At 37.9% G+C, this 20,104-nt stretch overlaps 2 protein-coding genes across 2 annotated transcripts; both read right to left on the minus strand.

Annotated features, from left to right (window-relative positions):
• Window positions 1-2,979: 2,979 nt before the first annotated feature.
• On the minus strand, window positions 2,980-3,950 carry LOC141391452 (uncharacterized). The gene is made up of 2 exons (XM_073964334.1): window positions 3,838-3,950; window positions 2,980-3,770 (listed from the first exon to the last, which is right to left on the minus strand). The coding sequence occupies exons 1-2, from the start codon at window positions 3,850-3,852 to the stop codon at window positions 2,991-2,993; spliced, it is 795 nt and encodes a 264-aa protein (XP_073820435.1). The 5' UTR covers window positions 3,853-3,950; the 3' UTR covers window positions 2,980-2,990.
• Window positions 3,951-15,169: 11,219 nt separating this feature from the next.
• Window positions 15,170-16,189, minus strand: LOC141391453 (uncharacterized). Its single transcript, XM_073964335.1, has 2 exons — window positions 16,077-16,189; window positions 15,170-16,007 (listed from the first exon to the last, which is right to left on the minus strand). The coding sequence occupies exons 1-2, from the start codon at window positions 16,089-16,091 to the stop codon at window positions 15,234-15,236; spliced, it is 789 nt and encodes a 262-aa protein (XP_073820436.1). The 5' UTR covers window positions 16,092-16,189; the 3' UTR covers window positions 15,170-15,233.
• Between the last annotated feature and the right edge of the window lie 3,915 nt (window positions 16,190-20,104).

Here is a 20,104-nt window from a genome sequence, read left to right on the forward strand (position 1 = left end):
ATATAGATCAGATTCGGATATGGACTATATCGGTATACTTTTTCGGGTACCTCCCAAATTTAGCAAATTTGCAAGATGTTGTTTTCTTGAGCTCATACTTCCTGAGAATATGGTACGAAAGTAGTAACAGCTCTACGGTCACCGTGTATAGTTGCTGGTGCACTCGACAACTTTTGAGCCGGAAAATGCGTAGATCCTAATAATGCATATCGAAATATTTATTTTAGGGAATCCTAGTCAAAGTTAGAAGATTGTGCTAATCGGTCCACTCCTTCCGGTACCTACACCACAATGGCTTAAAAATATTCCGTGATATCTCTTCAACGAAATAACAGAGGTACCTCACTCAGAAAAATCCAACACTTTTGTTTAAGTGCAGTTTCAGGTCTGTTTGAGGATCTTTTGGATGTTTCTACCGAAGGAGTACCATTGTGGTCCTTTTTACAGCGATATTATGTTTTTCGTCTGCAAGTCCCTACTTCCTGACATAATGGGCCAAAAGCTCTAAATTATGCGGTATTCAACTTAAATGACTGATAGACGCGATATCTATCGAAAGCAATGACTCACAACATAAGATCCACTTCCAAAATGAACTATGTCGGTCCATTCATTTCCCAACACTTTTGAGCTTTCATCCAAATGCCTATATTTGTCAGCAGGTTCATACGAGGGCTGCATAAAAACTATCAGACCTAGGCAACACCGCTTGTTGCCAGGCGCCATTTGAACAAGTTTTTGGACAGTTTGACAGTTTTTAGATTATAAATACTCCGGGCAGTTTGTCATACGACTTAGTGTTGTGTTGTTTACCGTGACTAGAAATCACTGTGCAAAAAAATGGAATTTACTTGTGAACATTTTCGTCCGACCATTTTCCACAACTTTCGACGTGGATAATCACGGCAAGAGTGCATCGATCAAATTAAATCTATGTATGTCGATAAAGGGTCAGACTATAGGCTGTATATAGCGCTACGAAAAACTGCTTTAATGAATTCAATCAAATCGGCCGTTGTGCCAGAAAAAACATTAAGTCGTACGTCAACGGATAATGCAATGTCGCCATGTTATATAGCGTGAGATAAAGGCATCCTTGGGCTCTCTTCCATCTACTAACACCTGGCCGCAAAAATGGATTTTCCCCGTTAGATCCAGCAAAATTGGACAATCGCTCAAAAATAGGCCCTTGAGGATTGGTGCAAAGAAATTGTGAATAAAATCGATCGCTGTGCTTCAAACAACGTTGATAAGATCGTCACAGACGACGAATCTTGGATCTATGCTTAGGAGCCCGAAACATAACTGTAATCAACCGTTTAGGTCTTCGAAAGCGAGCCAAATCGAACGAAAGTTGTTCATGTAAGAAGCACTTCGAAGCAAATGGTGGCCTGTTTCTTCAGCAAAAATTACCCTGTAGCGACTGTATGGCTTCAGAAATGTAGGACGGTGAATTCCAAGTGGTACACTACAATTTGTTTGCCAGAAGTCTCCTGAGAAATTCGAAAAATGAACAAGATAAGACGAATGGTTCTGAATCGTTACAATGCGAGCTCTCACACATCGATTCAAACCAGCGCCTGTTTGGCCAGAAAAAAGGTGGAATTGATGGGTCATCCGCAGTACATCATTGACTGGGAATCCAATGAATTTATTTAATTTCAGTACATCAATAAAAAAAGGCGTGATCAACGATTTTCGCCGCCAGATGATGCTGTAAAAGCGTTCAAAACCCCTGTTTTGGAGGTGTTTAATCGGAGTGGAATAAGGGATTCAACAATTGTTTTGAGCGCATGAAAAAGTGTATAAGTCATGCTGAGCCTACTTACGAAAAGAATAAAACTATTTTTGATGATAAATATTGGCGTTTTCATTGTTAGGTAGCTATAGATCAGTCCTCGGATTCTGTATAATCTTATTAATTTTGCTAGAATGCCAAACTCAAACATGGCGTGGAACACCATTGACCTCATTGAGCTGTCGCATGCGGACTTTAACTCGACGAACAGATGGTATGTGTCGAGCTGTTTTTCATGGGTATGTTCTAGAATTTAACGTAGAGCGAAGATTATTCCATTGACCATAGGTTTTAATCGTTCACACAATACGATATATGCGATGGGTAGAAGACTTATGCCTCTTTAGCTGGCACAAACCGTCTTGTCTCTTTTCTTGGGCACGAGGCATAGTGGACTGAGATTCCAAACGTTGGGTTGGATATTTTTCCAGCCAAATTTTGTTAATCAACTATTGCATACTTTTTATACTATTGCATACTTTAATAAATCGGCAGGATATCCATCAGCTCACTTACTTTAGCTGAGTTTTTAACACTCCATCGTTTGGGATTGGTTATGGGGTATTTATCCTTCCTTCGTATCCATTCGGTACGAATTTTGGATTTCATTTTGACTCTTCGAGATGTAAGAGTTTTTCACGCTGACGATATTCTTGCTCTTTATACCTTCTTCTGAAAATGTGCTTTTACTCACACCTCTTCTCGCGATATTTTTCCTTCCCCATTCGTTTTGCCACTGACTTTTAGGTTGCCCTCTTTAGGAGCTTTACTACACTCCTGATCTTACCATGCATTTTAAGTGGTGTTTCTAATACCCAAGTATAGATTTTGAGGTAGAGAATGAAATATTCTGGGATTCCCCTTATCGTGGCAAGGAGTTCCGTCCTCCAGAATTTGGGTAACCTGCAGCTTTAGTCCTTTGTTAGATGTTATTTTGTCGCATCATTAAGACGATTGCAAACCATGGTTTCAACAAATAAATAGTCTGAATCGATGTTCGTTCCTCGAATAGATCGGACATTTAAGACACTGGAAGAGGGTCTTCCATCTATCACAAAAACTTTAAAATAATTTCAAAGTAAAGGATTATTTTTCAAAACAAATTTTTTATTCATTCGTAACAGGTATAACAACTAAAAACTTTAACAAGGGACATTGACTTCTCAGTCTTTTTGGCTAATTATCGTTGCATTTATGCACCGAAACGGATGAATGCTGATGGCAAGTAGGCGTTTTCGGGTTTCTGAGGAGCTGGACCAGCTGGAACAGTAACTTTGGAAGCAAAGTCGATAACATTAGCAACACCACCGTTGACATTTTGGGACTTTCCGCCCAACAAATCGTATTGGCCTTGGATAGCTTTTTGAGCGTTGGCAGCATCTTCGGAGGTACGGTATTTAACAAAGTGTACTTCGGGTTTGTTGTTGTTGTTCTTGTTGATGGCATTAAGTTTGTTGGCCAAATCACCAAGATCGGCTTGTTTGTTGAGGACATAGATGGCGGTTTTTTGTTCGGCAGCTTGTTTGGCCAAAGCAAGAGCGGCATTTTCGAGTGCACTGTTTTCGGGTCCCTTAATGAAGATAACACGGAGACCCTGTTTCAGACTGGAAGCAGCGCGTTCAGCAGCATTGCCATCGTTGAATTCACCTTCAGGAGCAGTGAAAGTGAAGAATTCCTTTTCGAATTCAGCAGAAGCGGCAACGCCAGCAGGGCTCGGTGGGGGTTCGACAACAAGAGAGCTTCTAGTACCACCAGAAACGCCAGCAGGGGATGGAACATAGGTGGTTGGGGGATCAACAGAAACATTAGGAACCAGGTAGCGGGATCCACCAGCAGGTCTTGGTGGGGGTTCGACAACAAGAGAGCTTCTAGTACCTCCAGAAACGAGATAATTTCCAGAGCTGGAGTTTTCAACGGGCTTGTAGTTGTAACCCGATATGTCGGCACAAGCAACAGCAACCAAGCATAAAATCTGAAGTAAATAATAAAATATTTAATTAACATTTTATTAAAAAAAAAAAAATACAAAGGAAACTTACAATGAAAGCACGCATCTTTTTTATTGTTTGTTTGTTGTGTTTCCGAAGACGATTGCTACTTGAAGTCAAAACACTTTGTGTCTATGTCCAATGAAATGACCTACTGCTTTATATATACCACAAAAACAGAACAGCATATTTTCAATCGGGGCTTCATAATTGAAAACCGTTTTTAAAAGACCGGCTAAGAATTTTATTTATGAGCATAAATATAAATAGCGGAAGTTTTGTACTGGAAACCGCCTACAAATGACCCATAAACACCACCATTGTAAAGATATGCGCATTTTTGTTGTGTTGCCCAGCTAAGACAATAACCAGCCAGCCAGCAAGTCTGCCTCTTTGTGTGTGGTGTTTAACCTGTTTTCGGCCTATGAAGCATAAGCAGCAGCAGCAATAATAGCCGCATCATGATAGTCTATAACTCCACACATTCCTCACAGAGAGCCACGGTAATAATCAAGGAAACCGTACAACATAATGAAGACATGCGAATAGAAACTGAAATGTTTCAAGTCGTAGCTCTTTTTAAAAAAAAACAATAAAACATTCAAAATAGCCTCAATTTACTCCCCACCTAGACACCGAAATGTTAAAAGCGCTAAGGTACAACATTATCCTTGGCGGCGATTCCAATGCAAAAAATAAGTTATGGGGATCCGGACTTACAAATCCATAAAAAGGAACTCATGTGTAGTATTATCTGGAAATGAGGCAACTAATTGGCCAAAGTCTTCAGAACTGATACCTGATCTAATCGATTTCTTCATTGCAAAAAATATTCCAGAAACATATATTAATATTGAAAACTATACAGAGCTATCATCGGATCATTCAGCTCTAATTATGACAGTTGGTAGCACTGTACTTCCTAAGAATACACATCTCAGTTTGTCGACACAGAAAACAAATTGGAACTTCCTTAGATATTTACTTGACAAAAAAAAAATCAGCTTAAATATTTCGATTAGAACTAAAAATGAAATAGATGATGCACCTGAAAATAGTATTCATTCTATCCAGCAGTTTTGTTGGGAAAGTACTCCAGCAAATACAAACCAAGCCTTCAACAACAATAATTATATTACAATTTAATATCTGATAAACGTAAAGCCCGAAGATATGGCAAACAAACAGAACTATGGAAAACAAGAGACATCTAAATCAGTTGACAACAGAGGTCAAACGTTTATTAATAGATGTAGAAAACAAGAATATGGCTGATTATCTAAGTAATTTATCTACCTCAAAAGAAAGTAACTATAGCCTTTGGAAGGCAAGTAAACACTTAAATAGGGTTAAACCCAAAATACCTCCAATAAAAAACACACAAGGAAACTGGGTTAAAACAGACAAGGAAAAAGCAGAGGTTTTTGCAAATCACTTTGAGATTATATTCAAACCACTAGGTAAGTTATCTTCACAACAGATTGTAGAACTAGTCCCAAAAATGGATTCTCATATGATCGATTCGGCCACGATTGATGAACTAAAAATTTTAATATGCAAAGACTTTAATATGCAAATGGGTGACGTAGGGAATGTAAGATACCAAACAACGGTCCTGACCGGTTTTAACATGGCAAAGCCCAGGATTTATCATGGTCCCTCTTTCATCTCAAGTGGACACTGACCTCCCCGTGGTGTCACCTGGGGAACTGCCTTTAACACTCGTTAAAGGTAGTGAGCTATAAGAACGTTAAAAACTTGGGTTTTGGCGTCGGGTTACTAACCCTACCCTAGAAAAGAGAACCTACTATGAAAAAATGAAAGAAAAGAAAAACAAACCCCTCTAAAGTTGACGAACCCCGCAAACGTTTTAAGGACCATGATCTGCAAATCTGCACTTGGAATGTTCGCACTCTTTATAGAGAAGGTGCAGTCTTCGCATTGGCAGACGTACTTGAAAAGTAAAGGGTGTTTTTTTTTAAGCTAGATAGAACTTTAAATTGTAAAAAGTAACACAAAAAATTACATTTTGATGAAACTTTTTCTTTTATTTGTTTCAGTATACTCTAACAAATCATCATGTATAGACTCACGCTTGAACAACGCTACGAAATTATCCAAATTTACTTTGAAAATCAGTCGTCGATTCGCGCAACTTATAGACGACTTCGCCCGTTGTTTTATCGCAAAATTGTGTTCAGCGATGAGGCGCATTTTTGGCTTAACGGGTTTGTTAATAAGCAAAATTGCCGCATATGGAGTGAGACCAATCCACAAGAGACCCTATAGACTCCATTACATCCAGAAAAATGCACCGTATGGTGCGGTTTTCACGCTGGTTGCATCATCGGACCTCATTTCTTCAACAATGAGGCCGAAGCTCGCGTTACGGTCAATGGAGATCGTTACCGCACCATGATCAATGATTTTTTGTTTGAAAATATGGATGACATTGATCCGGAGGAGATGTGGTTTCAACAGGATGGCGGTACGTGCCATACGGCGAACGCAAATCAAAATTTGGCGATAAGTTGATTTCGAGAAGTGAGAAGGTAGCAGCAATACACAGCTGACTGAACTGGGTTGTAACGTTAGTGTCAAATTTTATATGACTTTTTATACATTTATTTCTATTTCGATGTACATTAGGGACATATATTTTTTGAGAAAAAAATATATCATTTGGAAAAAACCATTTCCCAGAAAGACTTCTTCATATCAATGATATGTAACCTCCTCCAAGTTCGAACGATAAGCCGCCCAGTAAATCCCCGCTTGTAGAGGCGATACAACGTTTGTTAATATGTGAGGTATTTTGTTAAAATTAAAAAAAAAAATATAGCCCTAATAAACATGTGCTTCTTTGATTTCTAAAACAAAACATTGAAACAGCTTCTCCTTTTTCTATGAATTTCCAGCGACCACAAACTTGTCTGCAAGAATTCTACTTTCTGCGAGAATTTATGCATTTAGTGGAATTATGTGGAAACATAAAAATTGAAAATGTAACGAATTTTCATTCATGTTTTCCAAAATATTCAACCAAATGTGAAAAATTATTAATTTTTTAAATTTCAATAATTTATAGACATTTCCTTGTTTTGTTTACAAATACAACTGGCAGTAACGTTACAAACAAAAACAAATTCCTTTGTGGTTGTTGTTCGAGTTGTATTTGTTGTAGTATTAACTTTACCTTATATTTGTTCTACCATGATTGGCCTCCAAGGTCGTGCGATTTGACACCTCTCGATTATTTCCTGTGGGGCTACGTGAAGTCACTGGTTTATGCTGATAAACCAGCAACAATTGATGCCTTGGAGGCCAGCATTGTTCGTGTTATTCGTGACATACGGCCAGCAGTGCTCGAAAAAGTGGCCAAAAATTGGACGTCCGGAATGCACTTCGTCAAGAACAGCCGCGGTGCCCATATGCCCGAAAACATTTTCAAATGTTAATGTCACGTATTGATCTTTCGAATAAAAAAAATTTTGATCAGTTTAATTTTTTGTGTTATTTTTACAATTTCAAGTTCTATCGGGCTTAAAAAACACCCTTTACAGGGCCGATATTACTGCCATACAGGAAATACGATGGATTGGGAAAGGCGTCACAACAACAATTAAAGGTGACGCACTGTATTATAGCTGCCATGACGTATGAACAAATGGGCTAATAGCTTCGGGTAAAGAAAACGGACTGTATTTTAGCGGACGTTATTAGCTCCAAATGGATAGCGGCAAAAACCCAACGAGACATAGAAAGATAAAAGAATAAAACAAAAATTGGGTTCGGTAGTCTTCTGCGGTATTTTATTCTTTTATGCAATTGCTTACCGTTGAGATGACAATGGAGAAGTAAAAAGTCTCTCAACTTCTTAACAAAAATTAGATTAATTTTTATGTTGAAACGATTGGAATTTAGAAAACCCTTTATCCATTGAGTGAAAGCTTTCGCTGTAGTGGATAAAGGGTTGCCATATGGCGGATATTTACATATATTATTAGAAATTCAGGTATTTAGATATTTCATAATTAACGAGATTTAATTCATTTAAGTTGCTTAGTTAAAGTAAGGAAAACAACACTGTTGAACTGGTTTCAACAGCGTAAAACATGAGTTTGGTTGCGGATTTGTAGTTAGTCGGAGACTAAAACATCTGGTATCCAGCTTCACTCCAGTGAATGAAAGACTTGCTGCAATTCGAATAAAAGCTAAATTCTTCACCATCAGCTTTATTTACGCTCATGCTCCCACTGAAGAAAAGGACGAACAGACCAAAGATATATTTTACGAGCGCTTAGAAGAAACATATGACCGTTGCCCTGTCCACGACATTAAAATCATTTTAGGCGATTTTAATGCCAAAATTGGAAAGGAGAATATCTTTGGCCCAACAGTCGGGAAATTCAGTCTCCACAGCGAAACATTTGACAATGGTATGAGGCTGATAGACTTTGTAGTTGCAAAAAACCTGGTAGTTAGCAGTACCAGATTTAATCATCTCGATATTCATAAGGGCACCTGGCTGTCTCCAGATCAAAGAACAAGTAATCAAATTAATCATGTTGTGATAGATGGAAGACGTTCATCCAGCGTGTTGGATGTACGATCGTTCCGAGGCGCAAACATTGATTCGGACCACTACCTTGTTGCAGCAAAGGTACGTACCCTTCTAAACGTTGCAAATAAAGCACGAACAGACACAACGCGGAAGTTGGACATCGATAGGCTGCAAACACAACAGATAGCAATGGCAATGTGTTGGTCTGGAAGAAAGGCCAAACTCTAATCTGTTAAAAAAATCAGAAATTTCTGAAGTATTTAAATATTCCCATCAAAAAAGAAAAACATTACCAAATAACGAATTTTTATAGTATTTGTGGTAGTGGTAGTCCATTGTGGAAATGGATCTTATTTTGGAGTCATATCTTTTCGGTAGATATCGCGCCCACTAGTCATTTCAGTGGGTCATCGTATAACTTTTGGTCCAGTATTCCAGAACCACGACGAAAAGCATCGGTATACATTTCCAAATGTGCATACCATTTTAGGGTATTTTTTTAATATTAGGTAGTACCGGAATTTGTGGACCTGTATTGCCCATCCTCGAACTGAAACCCCCCTGCCCCTGATGAAATTTGTACCTTCGTATGGGACAGTGAATACAAGTTGTTACAACAAAAATTAAAGCGATTCAAGAGCAGGTCCTTAACAGAACCTTTTCGAAATTTTTTGTGGGAGGTACCCGAAGTAGTGGAACGATTGAGTCCATATTGGAACCTCATCAAAGTCTGGTAGAAATTTGACGATGTGCAATGTATCGCCCAAATTGGTTATTCCCATCAAGAGTTTTCGTGCTCACAAATTTTCCGAACATTTTCGAACTTTTGTGGGGGAGGAACGGGAAGGAGTGGAACGATATAACCCATCTGCGAACTTAAACTAAATTTGGACATAATATGTATTTCGAAAGCCAAATTTTGGACCGAATTGGTTAATCCGTTCAAGAGTTGTAGTGCGCTCCAGCCAGACAGACGAACGGGCATGCCTAAATAACCTTCAAATTGTCTGAAACGAATTTCGTCCAAATATACATGGGGTCTAAAATCATTATTTCGATGAGGCATATTTTTCCCGTATGAACGTGTATATACTATATACCCTCGTCATCATAAATGCTGAGGTATAAAAATATCGGAAATTGCAATGCCTTGATATTTCCTAAAGTATATTTTTTTATACCACTTAATGTTGTGCTACAGCAATCTATGTATGTACACGTATCCAAGTTACTTACTCGTATTTATGCTATTATTGTGTCGTACCTACCTGGGCTCTTCGTAACTGTTTCATACTTATTATATTTCTTTGAAGTATTCAGTAGAGTGGTTTTAAAAAATCGATGTCGGATTTTTTATGCGGCACCCTCCTATAATGTTTAATAATAATTGTTCCACAAACATCCCAGAAGGCAAAAGGGAGACTTCTCTTCTAAAATGTTTAGTTTTGTTAAAAAATGAAGATTGCCAACGTAAACTGATAAACTGTTTTCATCGATTGGATAATAAATGTGGTCTGTAGAGTAATTTTGTGAAAATTCGCCTTTGGTCCCATACAAATTTATATGGGGCGAAAGGCGAATTTTAAAGAATTATTGTCCAATCGATGAAAACAGTTTACCAGTTCTATGTAGTGGCTAAACTAGTAATCCTACAAAAATTTTGAAAATCGGGTCAGATTTTAATTTAGCTATATAAAGGACCCATGGAAACATTGAGGCCACAGTGGCACGTGTTAACATATTCCGATTGATTATTTCCCTTTGAGTTAAAACCAGTCTAGTGTACAGTATGACTTTCGGTATTGAGTCATTTGTTGAATGCTGACAGAACGGTATATCCTCATATAGCAAAAGAGCAGTCCGTTCGGAGTTACTGTCTAGACTCTAGAACCATGTCAACCATCATGCCGACGCGGGGCGCATGCTGCACAAATACAATCCCGCTTATGGTGGGTTTCAAAATTAAACTCACTTCCGATCATATTCTGTGTTTTCTAACATGAAACAAACAGGCTGTGGCTAAACAGTCTTCAATGGAGAAGATGGTGGAGTCGCTTGTTTTTATGATTTTACATTTTAGCAATGAAATAAAGCGGGAGAATAAATCTCGTGTCTTTGCTCCATACCAACAAAGAACATTGCATTTGTGTGTTTGACTAACGCTGGTCTATAGTGTTGTGTCAGGACATGCTACTAAAAAGTTAAGAACGCTTAAGTCTGGAGTATTCCCCCATTGGCATAACTTCATCATTACCTTTCAGAGTAATGTTTACAAAACGCACTGACAGCCTGCAAAAATTACTGATCGCTACCAATACCATGATTTCATCCCAGCGAAGAGAATTATAAATTGGATTTTCAGTTTTTGAAAAGATGATTTTTTAGTGAAAACCTGAACTCTTTAAGCATGAGAACGACGCTCACTTTTCGGCTTTCCCAAAAAAACACCAGAACAAAATATTTGCAAGCTGACAGCGCGATTCAACAAAGAAATCATCGATTTCTGTTGAGTTGAAATAACATCAGCACAGTTACCTGTTACTTTGTTGTTGGAATTTTATTTAAAAAGTTACAGGTAACTGTGCTGATGTTATTCCAACTTAACAGAAATCGATAATGATAAAAAATCATCTTTTCAAAAACTGAAAATCCAATTGATAATTCCCTTCGCGCTTCTTTAAGTGCTGATAGTTCCCAGCGCAGGCGCACAATTCTGTTTACTCTGCGTTGTTTCCGTTTTTGTGCTGGGAGAATTTAGACAAATACAACGTCCGGCTACGCGTACTAGATCCTATTTGCCTTGCAACCTATTTACATATTACGATAAAGGTCTTTCGGCCGGCATTTGAGACCTCAACTATTAGACAGATGTAAACACCGGCAACGAGTACAAAATATTCTTCGAATTGATTTGGCTTTTGTGTCAGTACTTTTTTCCACTATGTGTTCTCGGCCATAATTCCCAACAAATTTTGGCAAAGTAGGACCACATTGGTCCACTACCTCGAGAACCTTCCCCACACAAGTTCAAAATGTTGCTTAAAAATGGTGGGCACGATTTTGTCCAAACTTTGCACATCGTAATATTTCTGTCAGGTATAGATCAGATTAGGATATGGACTATATCGGTCTACTTTTTCGGGTACCTACCACACAGAATTTTGCAAATGTTGTTTTCTTGCACTCATACTTCCTGAGAAAATGGTCCGAAAGTAGTAACAACTCTACGGTCACCATGTGAAGTGGCTGGTGCACTCGACACCTTTTGAGCCGGAAACTGTGTAGATCCAAATAATGCATATCGAAATATTTTAGGGAATCCTAGTAAAAGTTCGAAGATTGTGACAATCGGTTCACTCCTTCCGGTAAACGCAATATCTCTTGAACGCAGTAACAGAGATACCTGATTCACAAAAATCCAACATTTGTTTAAGTGCATTTTAAGGTCTGTTCGAGGATCTTTTGGATGTTTCTACCGAAGGAGTACCATTGTGGTCCTTTTTACAGCGATATTATGTTTTTCGTCTGCAAGTCCATACTTCCTGACATAATGACCCAAAAGCTCTAAATTATGCGGTATTCAACTTAAATGACTGATAGACGCGATATCTATCGAAAGCAATGGCTCACGACATAAGATCCACTTCCAAAATGAACTATGTCGGTTCATCCAAATGCCTATTTTTGTCAGCAAGTTCATACGAGGGCTGCATAAAAACTATCAGACCTAGGCAACACCGCTTGTTGCCAGGCGCCAAAAAAATGTTTGAACAGTTTGACAGTTTTTAGATTATATATACTCAGGACAGTTTGTCATACGACTTAGTGTTGTGTTGTTTACCGTGACTTGAAAAAATCACAAATGGAATTTACTTGTGAACATTTTCGTCCGACCATTTTTCACAAATTTCGACGTGGATAATCACGGCAAGAGTGCATCGATCAAATTAAATCTATGTATGTCGATAAAGGGTCAGACTATATCGTCGGTGTCATGCTTAAGTGTTCCATACGCCATTTTTGACATTCTGAACCATGCTTTTTCAGATTTTTTGGTCGGATTTTCTCTATCTCTTATAGTTTTTGAGATATTCAGATGCCAGTATGTTCCATATCCGCTTTGGTCGCCTGTTTCTTCGGCAAAACTGACCGTGTGGCGCACAGTGGTCGAAATCACTGATCTAAGGGCGCGAAATACATAACTTGGAAACGAATGGAGATATCTTTCCGAAATTTTGCACAAACTTAGTCTGTGTTCGTGGGTGGACTAAATATGAACAACGTCGGCTAATATTTTTGTATAGCTACCATATAGCGGTACCTGTATCCGGTATTTTGAGGATTTAAGCCACCCTTTCCTTTAAAATTATTTGTTATTTGGTACTTATGGTTTCTAGCGATCAATAAACCTTTCCACCGAAAATTGTGGACATAGGTCCACGTTTATGTATAGGCCCCTTTTAAGGTACATCCCGATTTTCAGTATTTTGGGGGTTTAAAGCTACATTTTCCGGTCAAATTAGGTTAATTTGGTATTTGGGGTTCACAGTGGACACAAACATTCTCCACCAAAAATGTAGACATAGGTCTACGTTTTGGTACCGTCCCAATATTCGGTATAGTTAGGATTTTGTCTACATTTTCAGACCAAATAAACTGAATTTTGGCATTGGAGATTCTCGTTGGTTATACATCTTCTCAACCAAAAATTGTGCACACCATACAACCGCACCGATAGATTTTGGGTATTTTGAAGATTTAGGCTATTTTCAAGACCATTTATCAGCAAGATTTGCTGATACTTGCAGCTAAATTGTGGTTATTCGGAATCAAAGAAGTCCAAATTAATTAGTAAACAAGTAAAAAAGTATCAGTCGGCATTGCCTACAGAGATATACCCTCAGCCTCTGTAGATTGAAATACTTTTTTCAACAAAAAAAAAACTTACATATTTAATGGGGGAATATCAATAGATAGCATTTTTTTAACTGAGTTTCGACAATATTTAGATTACCATTTTAGCGAATATTTTCGAACATTTGTGGGGGAGGTATCGGAAGGTCCACTCCTTCCATCTTCGAATTTCATCTAATATTCGAAGAAATATTACGATATAAAAAGTGTGGACGAACGCAGTATTCTGTTGAGCTTTCCAGTCACTTCATATGGTGCCATAGGTGTTTTTTACAACTTTCGGGCTTTTTTCTCAAGAAGTATGGACTTGCCCTTGAAAAAACTTTTACTGTAGTAATTGAGGCACCGAATGCAAGTTGCTTCATCAAAAACCAAAGTGATCCGAGAGCACGTCAAAAATGAGTTTATTCAAAAATGTGTGTGGGAGGTACCCGACGGAGTGAACAAATATAGTCCATATCCGAATCTGACCAGTACTTGGTAAATATATTAGGATGTGTAAAGTATGGACCAAATCTGTCACTCCTCACTTTTTGCACCTTTCAGGCTATTTGCTCAGGAAGTATGGACTTGCCCCTAATGAAACTTGTACCGTCGTATGGGGGGCAGTGAATATACGTTGCTACAATAAAAATCAAAGCGATTCGAGAGCAGGCCCTAAACTGAACTTTTCCGAAATTTTGTGTGGGAGGTACCCGAAGGAGTGGACCGATTGAGTCCATATTGAAACCTATTTTAAGTATGGTACACATTTCACGATGTGCAAAGTATCTGTTTAAAAACGTTCAAAAACCATGTTTTCGAGGTATTTAATCGGAGTGGAAAAGGGATTCAACAATTGGTTCGACCGCATGAAAAAGCGTATATGTCATGCTGGAGACTACTTAAGAAAACAGTAAAACTATTTTTGATGGTAAATATTCGCGTTTTCATAGTTAGGCCAGGTAGTTATCGTTCACCCCTCGTATTCTGCAAAATAATAATTTTTCCACAAACATCCCATACGGTACAAGGGAGACTTCTCTCACTCCGATTCATATTAACTCAATGATTTGGGACCTATTGTTTATTGTCGAGTCCGAACGGCGTGTCTTAAGACACCACTTATAGAGAAGTTTTACATGACTGAAATACTCAGGAAATGCCCCCAACATCACTGAGGGGTATCGTTCACGCAATACGATATATGTGATGGGTAGAAGACTTATGCCTCTTTAGGTGGCGCAAACCGTCTTGTCCCCTTTTTTAGGCACGAGACATAGTAGACTGAGATTCCAATCGTTGGGTTGGATATTTTGCATACTTTTTTATACTAATGCATATTTGAATAGTTCGGCAGGACTTTGGCTGAGTTGTTAACACTCAGTACCATCGTTTGGGATTGGCTATGGGGTATTTATCCTTCCATATCCTTTCGGTACGTGTACCACTTACCGAATTCCCTTCATAATCTTTGTGGCTTCACCATTCACTTCAGACTGGTGTTTTGCACCCAGGTAAAATTTTGGATTTCATTTTGACTCTTCGAGATGTAAGAGTTTTTCACGCTCACGATTTTCTTGTTCTTTATACCTTCTTCTGAAAATGTGCTTTTACTCACTACTCTTCTCAGGATATTTTTCCTTCCCTATTCGTTTTGCCACTGACTTCTAGTAGCCTTACTACACTCCTGATCTTACCATGCATTTTAAGTGGTGTTTTTAATACCCAAGTATAGCTTTTAAAGTAGAGAATGAAATATTCTGCGCTTCCCCTTATCGTGGCAAGGAGTGTCGTCCTCCTGAATATATCGGACATTTAAGACACTGGAAGAGGGTATTCCATCTATCACAAACATTTTAAAATAATTTCAGAGTACAGGATTATTTTTCAAAACATTTTCTTTATTCATTCGTAACAGGTATAACAACTAAAAACTTTAACAATAAACATTGACTTCTCTGTCTTTTTTGACTTATTATCCTTGCATTTATGCACGGAAGAGTGCTGATGGCAAGTAGGCGATTCGTGGTGTATTGGGAGCAGGACCAGTTGGAACAGTAACTTTGGAAGCAAAGTCGATAACATTAGCAACACCACCGTTGACATTTTGGGACTTTCCGCCCAACAAATCGTATTGGCCTTGGATAGCTTTTTGAGCGTTGGCAGCATCTTCGGGGGTACGGTATTTAACAAAGTGTACTTCGGGTTTGTTGTTGTTGTTCTTGTTGATGGCATTAAGTTTGTTGGCCAAACCACCAAGATCGGCTTGTTTGTTGAGGACATAGATGGCGGTTTTTTGTTCGGCAGCTTGTTTGGCCAAGGCAAGAGCGGCATTTTCGAGTGCACTGTTTTCGGGTCCCTTAATGAAGATAACACGGAGACCCTGTTTCAGACTGGAAGCAGCGCGTTCAGCAGCATTGCCATCGTTGAATTCACCTTCAGGAGCAGTGAAAGTGAAGAATTCCTTTTCGAATTCAGCAGAAGCGGCAACGCCAGCAGGGCTCGGTGGGGGTTCGACAACAAGAGAGCTTCTAGTACCACCAGAAACGCCAGCAGGGGATGGAACATAGGTGGTTGGGGGATCAACAGAAACATTAGGAACCAGGTAGCGGGATCCACCAGCAGGTCTTGGTGGGGGTTCGACAACAAGAGAGCTTCTAGTACCTCCAGAAACGAGATAATTTCCAGAGCTGGAGTTTTCAACGGGCTTGTAGTTGTAACCCGATATGTCGGCACAAGCAACAGCAACCAAGCATAAAATCTGAAGTAAATAATAAAATATTTAATTAACATTTTATTAAAAAAAAAAAAAAATACAAAGGAAACTTACAATGAAAGCACGCATCTTTTTTATTGTTTGTTTGTTGTGTTTCCGAAGACGATTGCTACTTGAAGTCAAAACACTTTGTGTCTATGTCCAATGAAATGACCTACTGCTTTATATATACCACAAAAACAGAACAGCATATTTTCAATCGGGGCTTCATAATTGAAAACCGTTTTTAAAAGACCGGCTAAGAATTTTATTTATGAGCATAAATAATATAAATACCGGAAGTTTTGTACTGGAAACCGCCTACAAATGGCCCATAAACACCACCATTGTAAAGATATGTTCATTTTTGTTGTGTTGCCCAGCTAAGACAATAACCAGCCAGCCAGCAAGTCTGCCTCTTTGTGTGTGGTGTTTAACCTGTTTTCGGCCTATGAAGCATAAGCAGCAGCAGCAATAATAGCCGCATCATGATAGCCTATAAATGGGACAATTTACATATTGATTATCATGGCTAGATTTCTGTTGTAAACTAGTCATAATTGTTTTCTTGAGGAATGTATATTTTATGAGCATCTTTTGTTTTCAAATCGTTCTGTATGGGATTATTTTAATTTAGACCAGGTCGTGTTGGAATGTGCGCTAGAATTGGTTTATTCAATTTGTGGATTTGTGTGTTAGCCCAACAATCTGACCAAGAATATATTATGCATATATGTATATTTATGCATACTAATAATGTACAAGCGCCGAGATGCTGTGCCGACACCAGGGTGACATTTAAATTTATGTAAGGTTACTGCGTGAAATATGTTTATTTTAATTGGGATTTTAATTTCGTGACTTGTTATATGGCAATTATCAAAACGATTGGTTTATTAATTCAATACTAAAGCACAAAAATATCAAAGTATCGATGTATCAATTAATGTGTCAACGATTCAATATCTAATATGAAATATATTCCATCGTTTTAGTGGTAAATTGAAAATATTTATCTCAATTTATTTAATTATTAATATTTCGTATGAAGAAAAAAATCTACAATTCCAGATGTATGAAGGGTAATTTTATTACTAAAATTTGGTATTTTCTGATTTTATAGGAAATGTTGAAGAGAAAATAATTCGAGTTCCTTCACTTTTTTGGCAAAATTTTGTACAATAATGAAGATATTCGGTTGCAAGCAATTTTTGCCTTATAGTTATCATATTGGCGAGCATTTTAGGTTATTATATTAAATGACAAGGAATTCCAATAGTGGCATTAAATTAAAATAAGGTCACTTGAGACGGATATAAACGCCGTAATAGTGGAAATGACATCATGCGCATCCGATTTTGCAACACAGCGAATGAATCCCTCTTATTCGATATACACTTTGGGAATTTCTATTATGGAAGCACGATATAGCATCCGTTGAATATCAGGGTCGAAAAAAAAAAACAGTAAAATGGCCATAATTTCCACGCAGTACATTTACACCGATTTCAATGATCTCCATTAAAAATGCATAATTCTATGTCGTTTCAGTGCGATCCATCAAGAACCGTGGATGTTGCATCTCACTCAATTTTAAGAAAAATATTATTATATCACCGGATAGTTTTCAAACATCTGTTTTTGCAAATTTTAAATGTTTTAAATCGATATTTTTACTTAAAGAAACATCCAAAACGCGTTTTAATACGCGATATTGGCGAAATCATTTTTTTTTTGTAGTTTTTCGAAATACTGCCATAGCTTATCCGATTCAGAATGCAAAAAAAAAAAAAAAAATAAATAAATTCACGCCGGTTTCCACGGTAATCGTATGACAGTTGTGAAATTTGGAACAAAAAATGTCTACTTTGGGAGAGAATTGCTCCAATCCTATGAAGGTTACGCTCTCGAGTTATATATGCCAAATTGCGTAATCGCGAGTACTACTGCTTTTAGACAAGTCCAGTTGCTCGTCCAAAATAGAGACAATATCCAAAAACCCCATTTTTCAGTCTTAAAAGTGATGAAGTGGATATAGCAAAAAATCATACATTAAGAACTTCAACTTGGATCATTAAGCTCTACATTGTATTGAAAAGTCACTAATTGGAAATTAATATAAAAAAACTCTTTTCCTTCGACGCTTTTTATACCCTCCACCATAGTATGGAGGGTATATTAAGTTTGTTTTTCCGTTTGTAACGCATTGAAATACTCATTTGCGACCCTATAAAGTATATATATTCTTGATCAGGGTAAAATTCTAAGTCGATCTGAGCACGTCCGTCCGTCCGTCCGTCCGTCCGTCCGTCCGTCTGTGGTAATCACTCTAGCATCCACAAAAATTAAGATAGGACGCTGAAATTTTGGGAAAATGCGTCTTTTGTTTGCAGGCAGGTCAAGTTCGATGATGGGCTATATCGGTCCACGTTTTGGCATAGCCCCCATACAACGGTACCCCCCGATTTACGGTATTTTGACGTTTTTAGCTACGTTTTCAGACCGATTTGGCTATAATTTGACATTAAGGGTTCTTAAGTGTCAACAAACATATATAACAAAACTTGTGGACATAGTTCCACGTTTTGGTATAGCCCCCATATAACGGTACCCCCCGATTTGCGGTATTTTGACGTTTTTAGCTACATTTTTAGACCGATTTAGCTATAATTTGAAATTTAGGGTTCTTAAGTATCAATAAACTTATATAACAAAAGTTGTGGACATAGGTCCACGTTTTGGCATAGCCCCCATATAACGGTACCCCCCGATTTACGGTATTTTGACGTTTTTAGCTACGTTTTCTGACCGATTTGGCTATAATTTGACATTAAGGGTTCTTAAGTATCAATAAACTTATATAACAAAAGTTGTGGACATAGGTCCACGTTTTGGTATATCCCCCATATAACGGTACCCCCCGATATACGGTATTTTGACGTTTTTAGCTACATTATCAGACCGATGTAGCTATAATTTGACATTTAGGGTTCTTAAGTGTTAATAAACTTATATATTAGAAGTTGTGGACATAGGTCCACGTTTTGGTATAGCCCCCATATAACGGTACCCCCGATTTGCGGTATTTTGACGTTTTTAGCTACATTTTCAGACCGATGTAGCTATAATTTGACATTTGGGGTTCTTAAAAGTCAATAAACTTATATAACAAAAGTTGTGGACATAGGTCCACGTATTGGTATAGACCCCATATAACGGTACCCCCCGATTTACGGTATTTTGACGAGTTTAGCTACATTTTCAGACCGATTTAGCTATAATTTGACATTTAGGGTTCTTAAAAGTCAATAAACTTATATAACAAAAGTTGTGGACATATGTAGGTCTACGTATTGGTATAGCCCCCATATAACGGTACCCCCCGATTTACGGTATTTTGACGGGTTTAGCTACATTTTCAGACCGATTTAGCTATAATTTGACATTTGAAGTTCTTAAATGTCAGAAAACTTATGTGACAAAACTTGTGGACATAGGTCCACGTTTTGGTATAGCCCCCATATAACGGCACCCCCCGATTTACGGTATATTGACGTTTTTAGCTACATTTTCAGAACGATATAGCTATAATTTGACATTTAGGGTTCTTAAGTGTAACTAAACTTATATAACAAAAGTTGTGGACCTAGGTCCAAGTTTTGGTATAGCCCCCATATAACGGTACCCCCGATTTACGGCATTTTGACGTTTTTATCTACATTTTCAGACCGATTTAGCTATCAATTGACATTTAGGGTTCTTAAATGTCAATAAACTTATATAACTAGTGGACATAGGTCCATGTTTTGGAATAGCCCCCATATAACGTTACCGCCCGATTTCAGATATTTTGAGAATTTTACCAACAAGTTTTAACCGAATTATCTGTAATTTGAACATTTGACATTTGAAATTCTTAGTGGTCACCACACCTCTCCACCAAAAATTGTCAAGAAAGCCGCCATATAACGGTACCTCCCGATTTTCAGTAATTTGATGATTTTAGCTACAATATTAAACCGAACAAGCAGTAATTTGACATTTGAAGTTCTTAGTGGTCACAACACCTCTCCATCAAAAATTTTCAACATAGGTCCATGTTC

This window comes from Musca autumnalis, unplaced genomic scaffold (genome assembly GCF_047663935.1).
Source record: "Musca autumnalis isolate F117 unplaced genomic scaffold, ASM4766393v1 scaffold_1, whole genome shotgun sequence".
In the NCBI taxonomy this organism is placed as follows: domain Eukaryota; kingdom Metazoa; phylum Arthropoda; class Insecta; order Diptera; family Muscidae; genus Musca; species Musca autumnalis.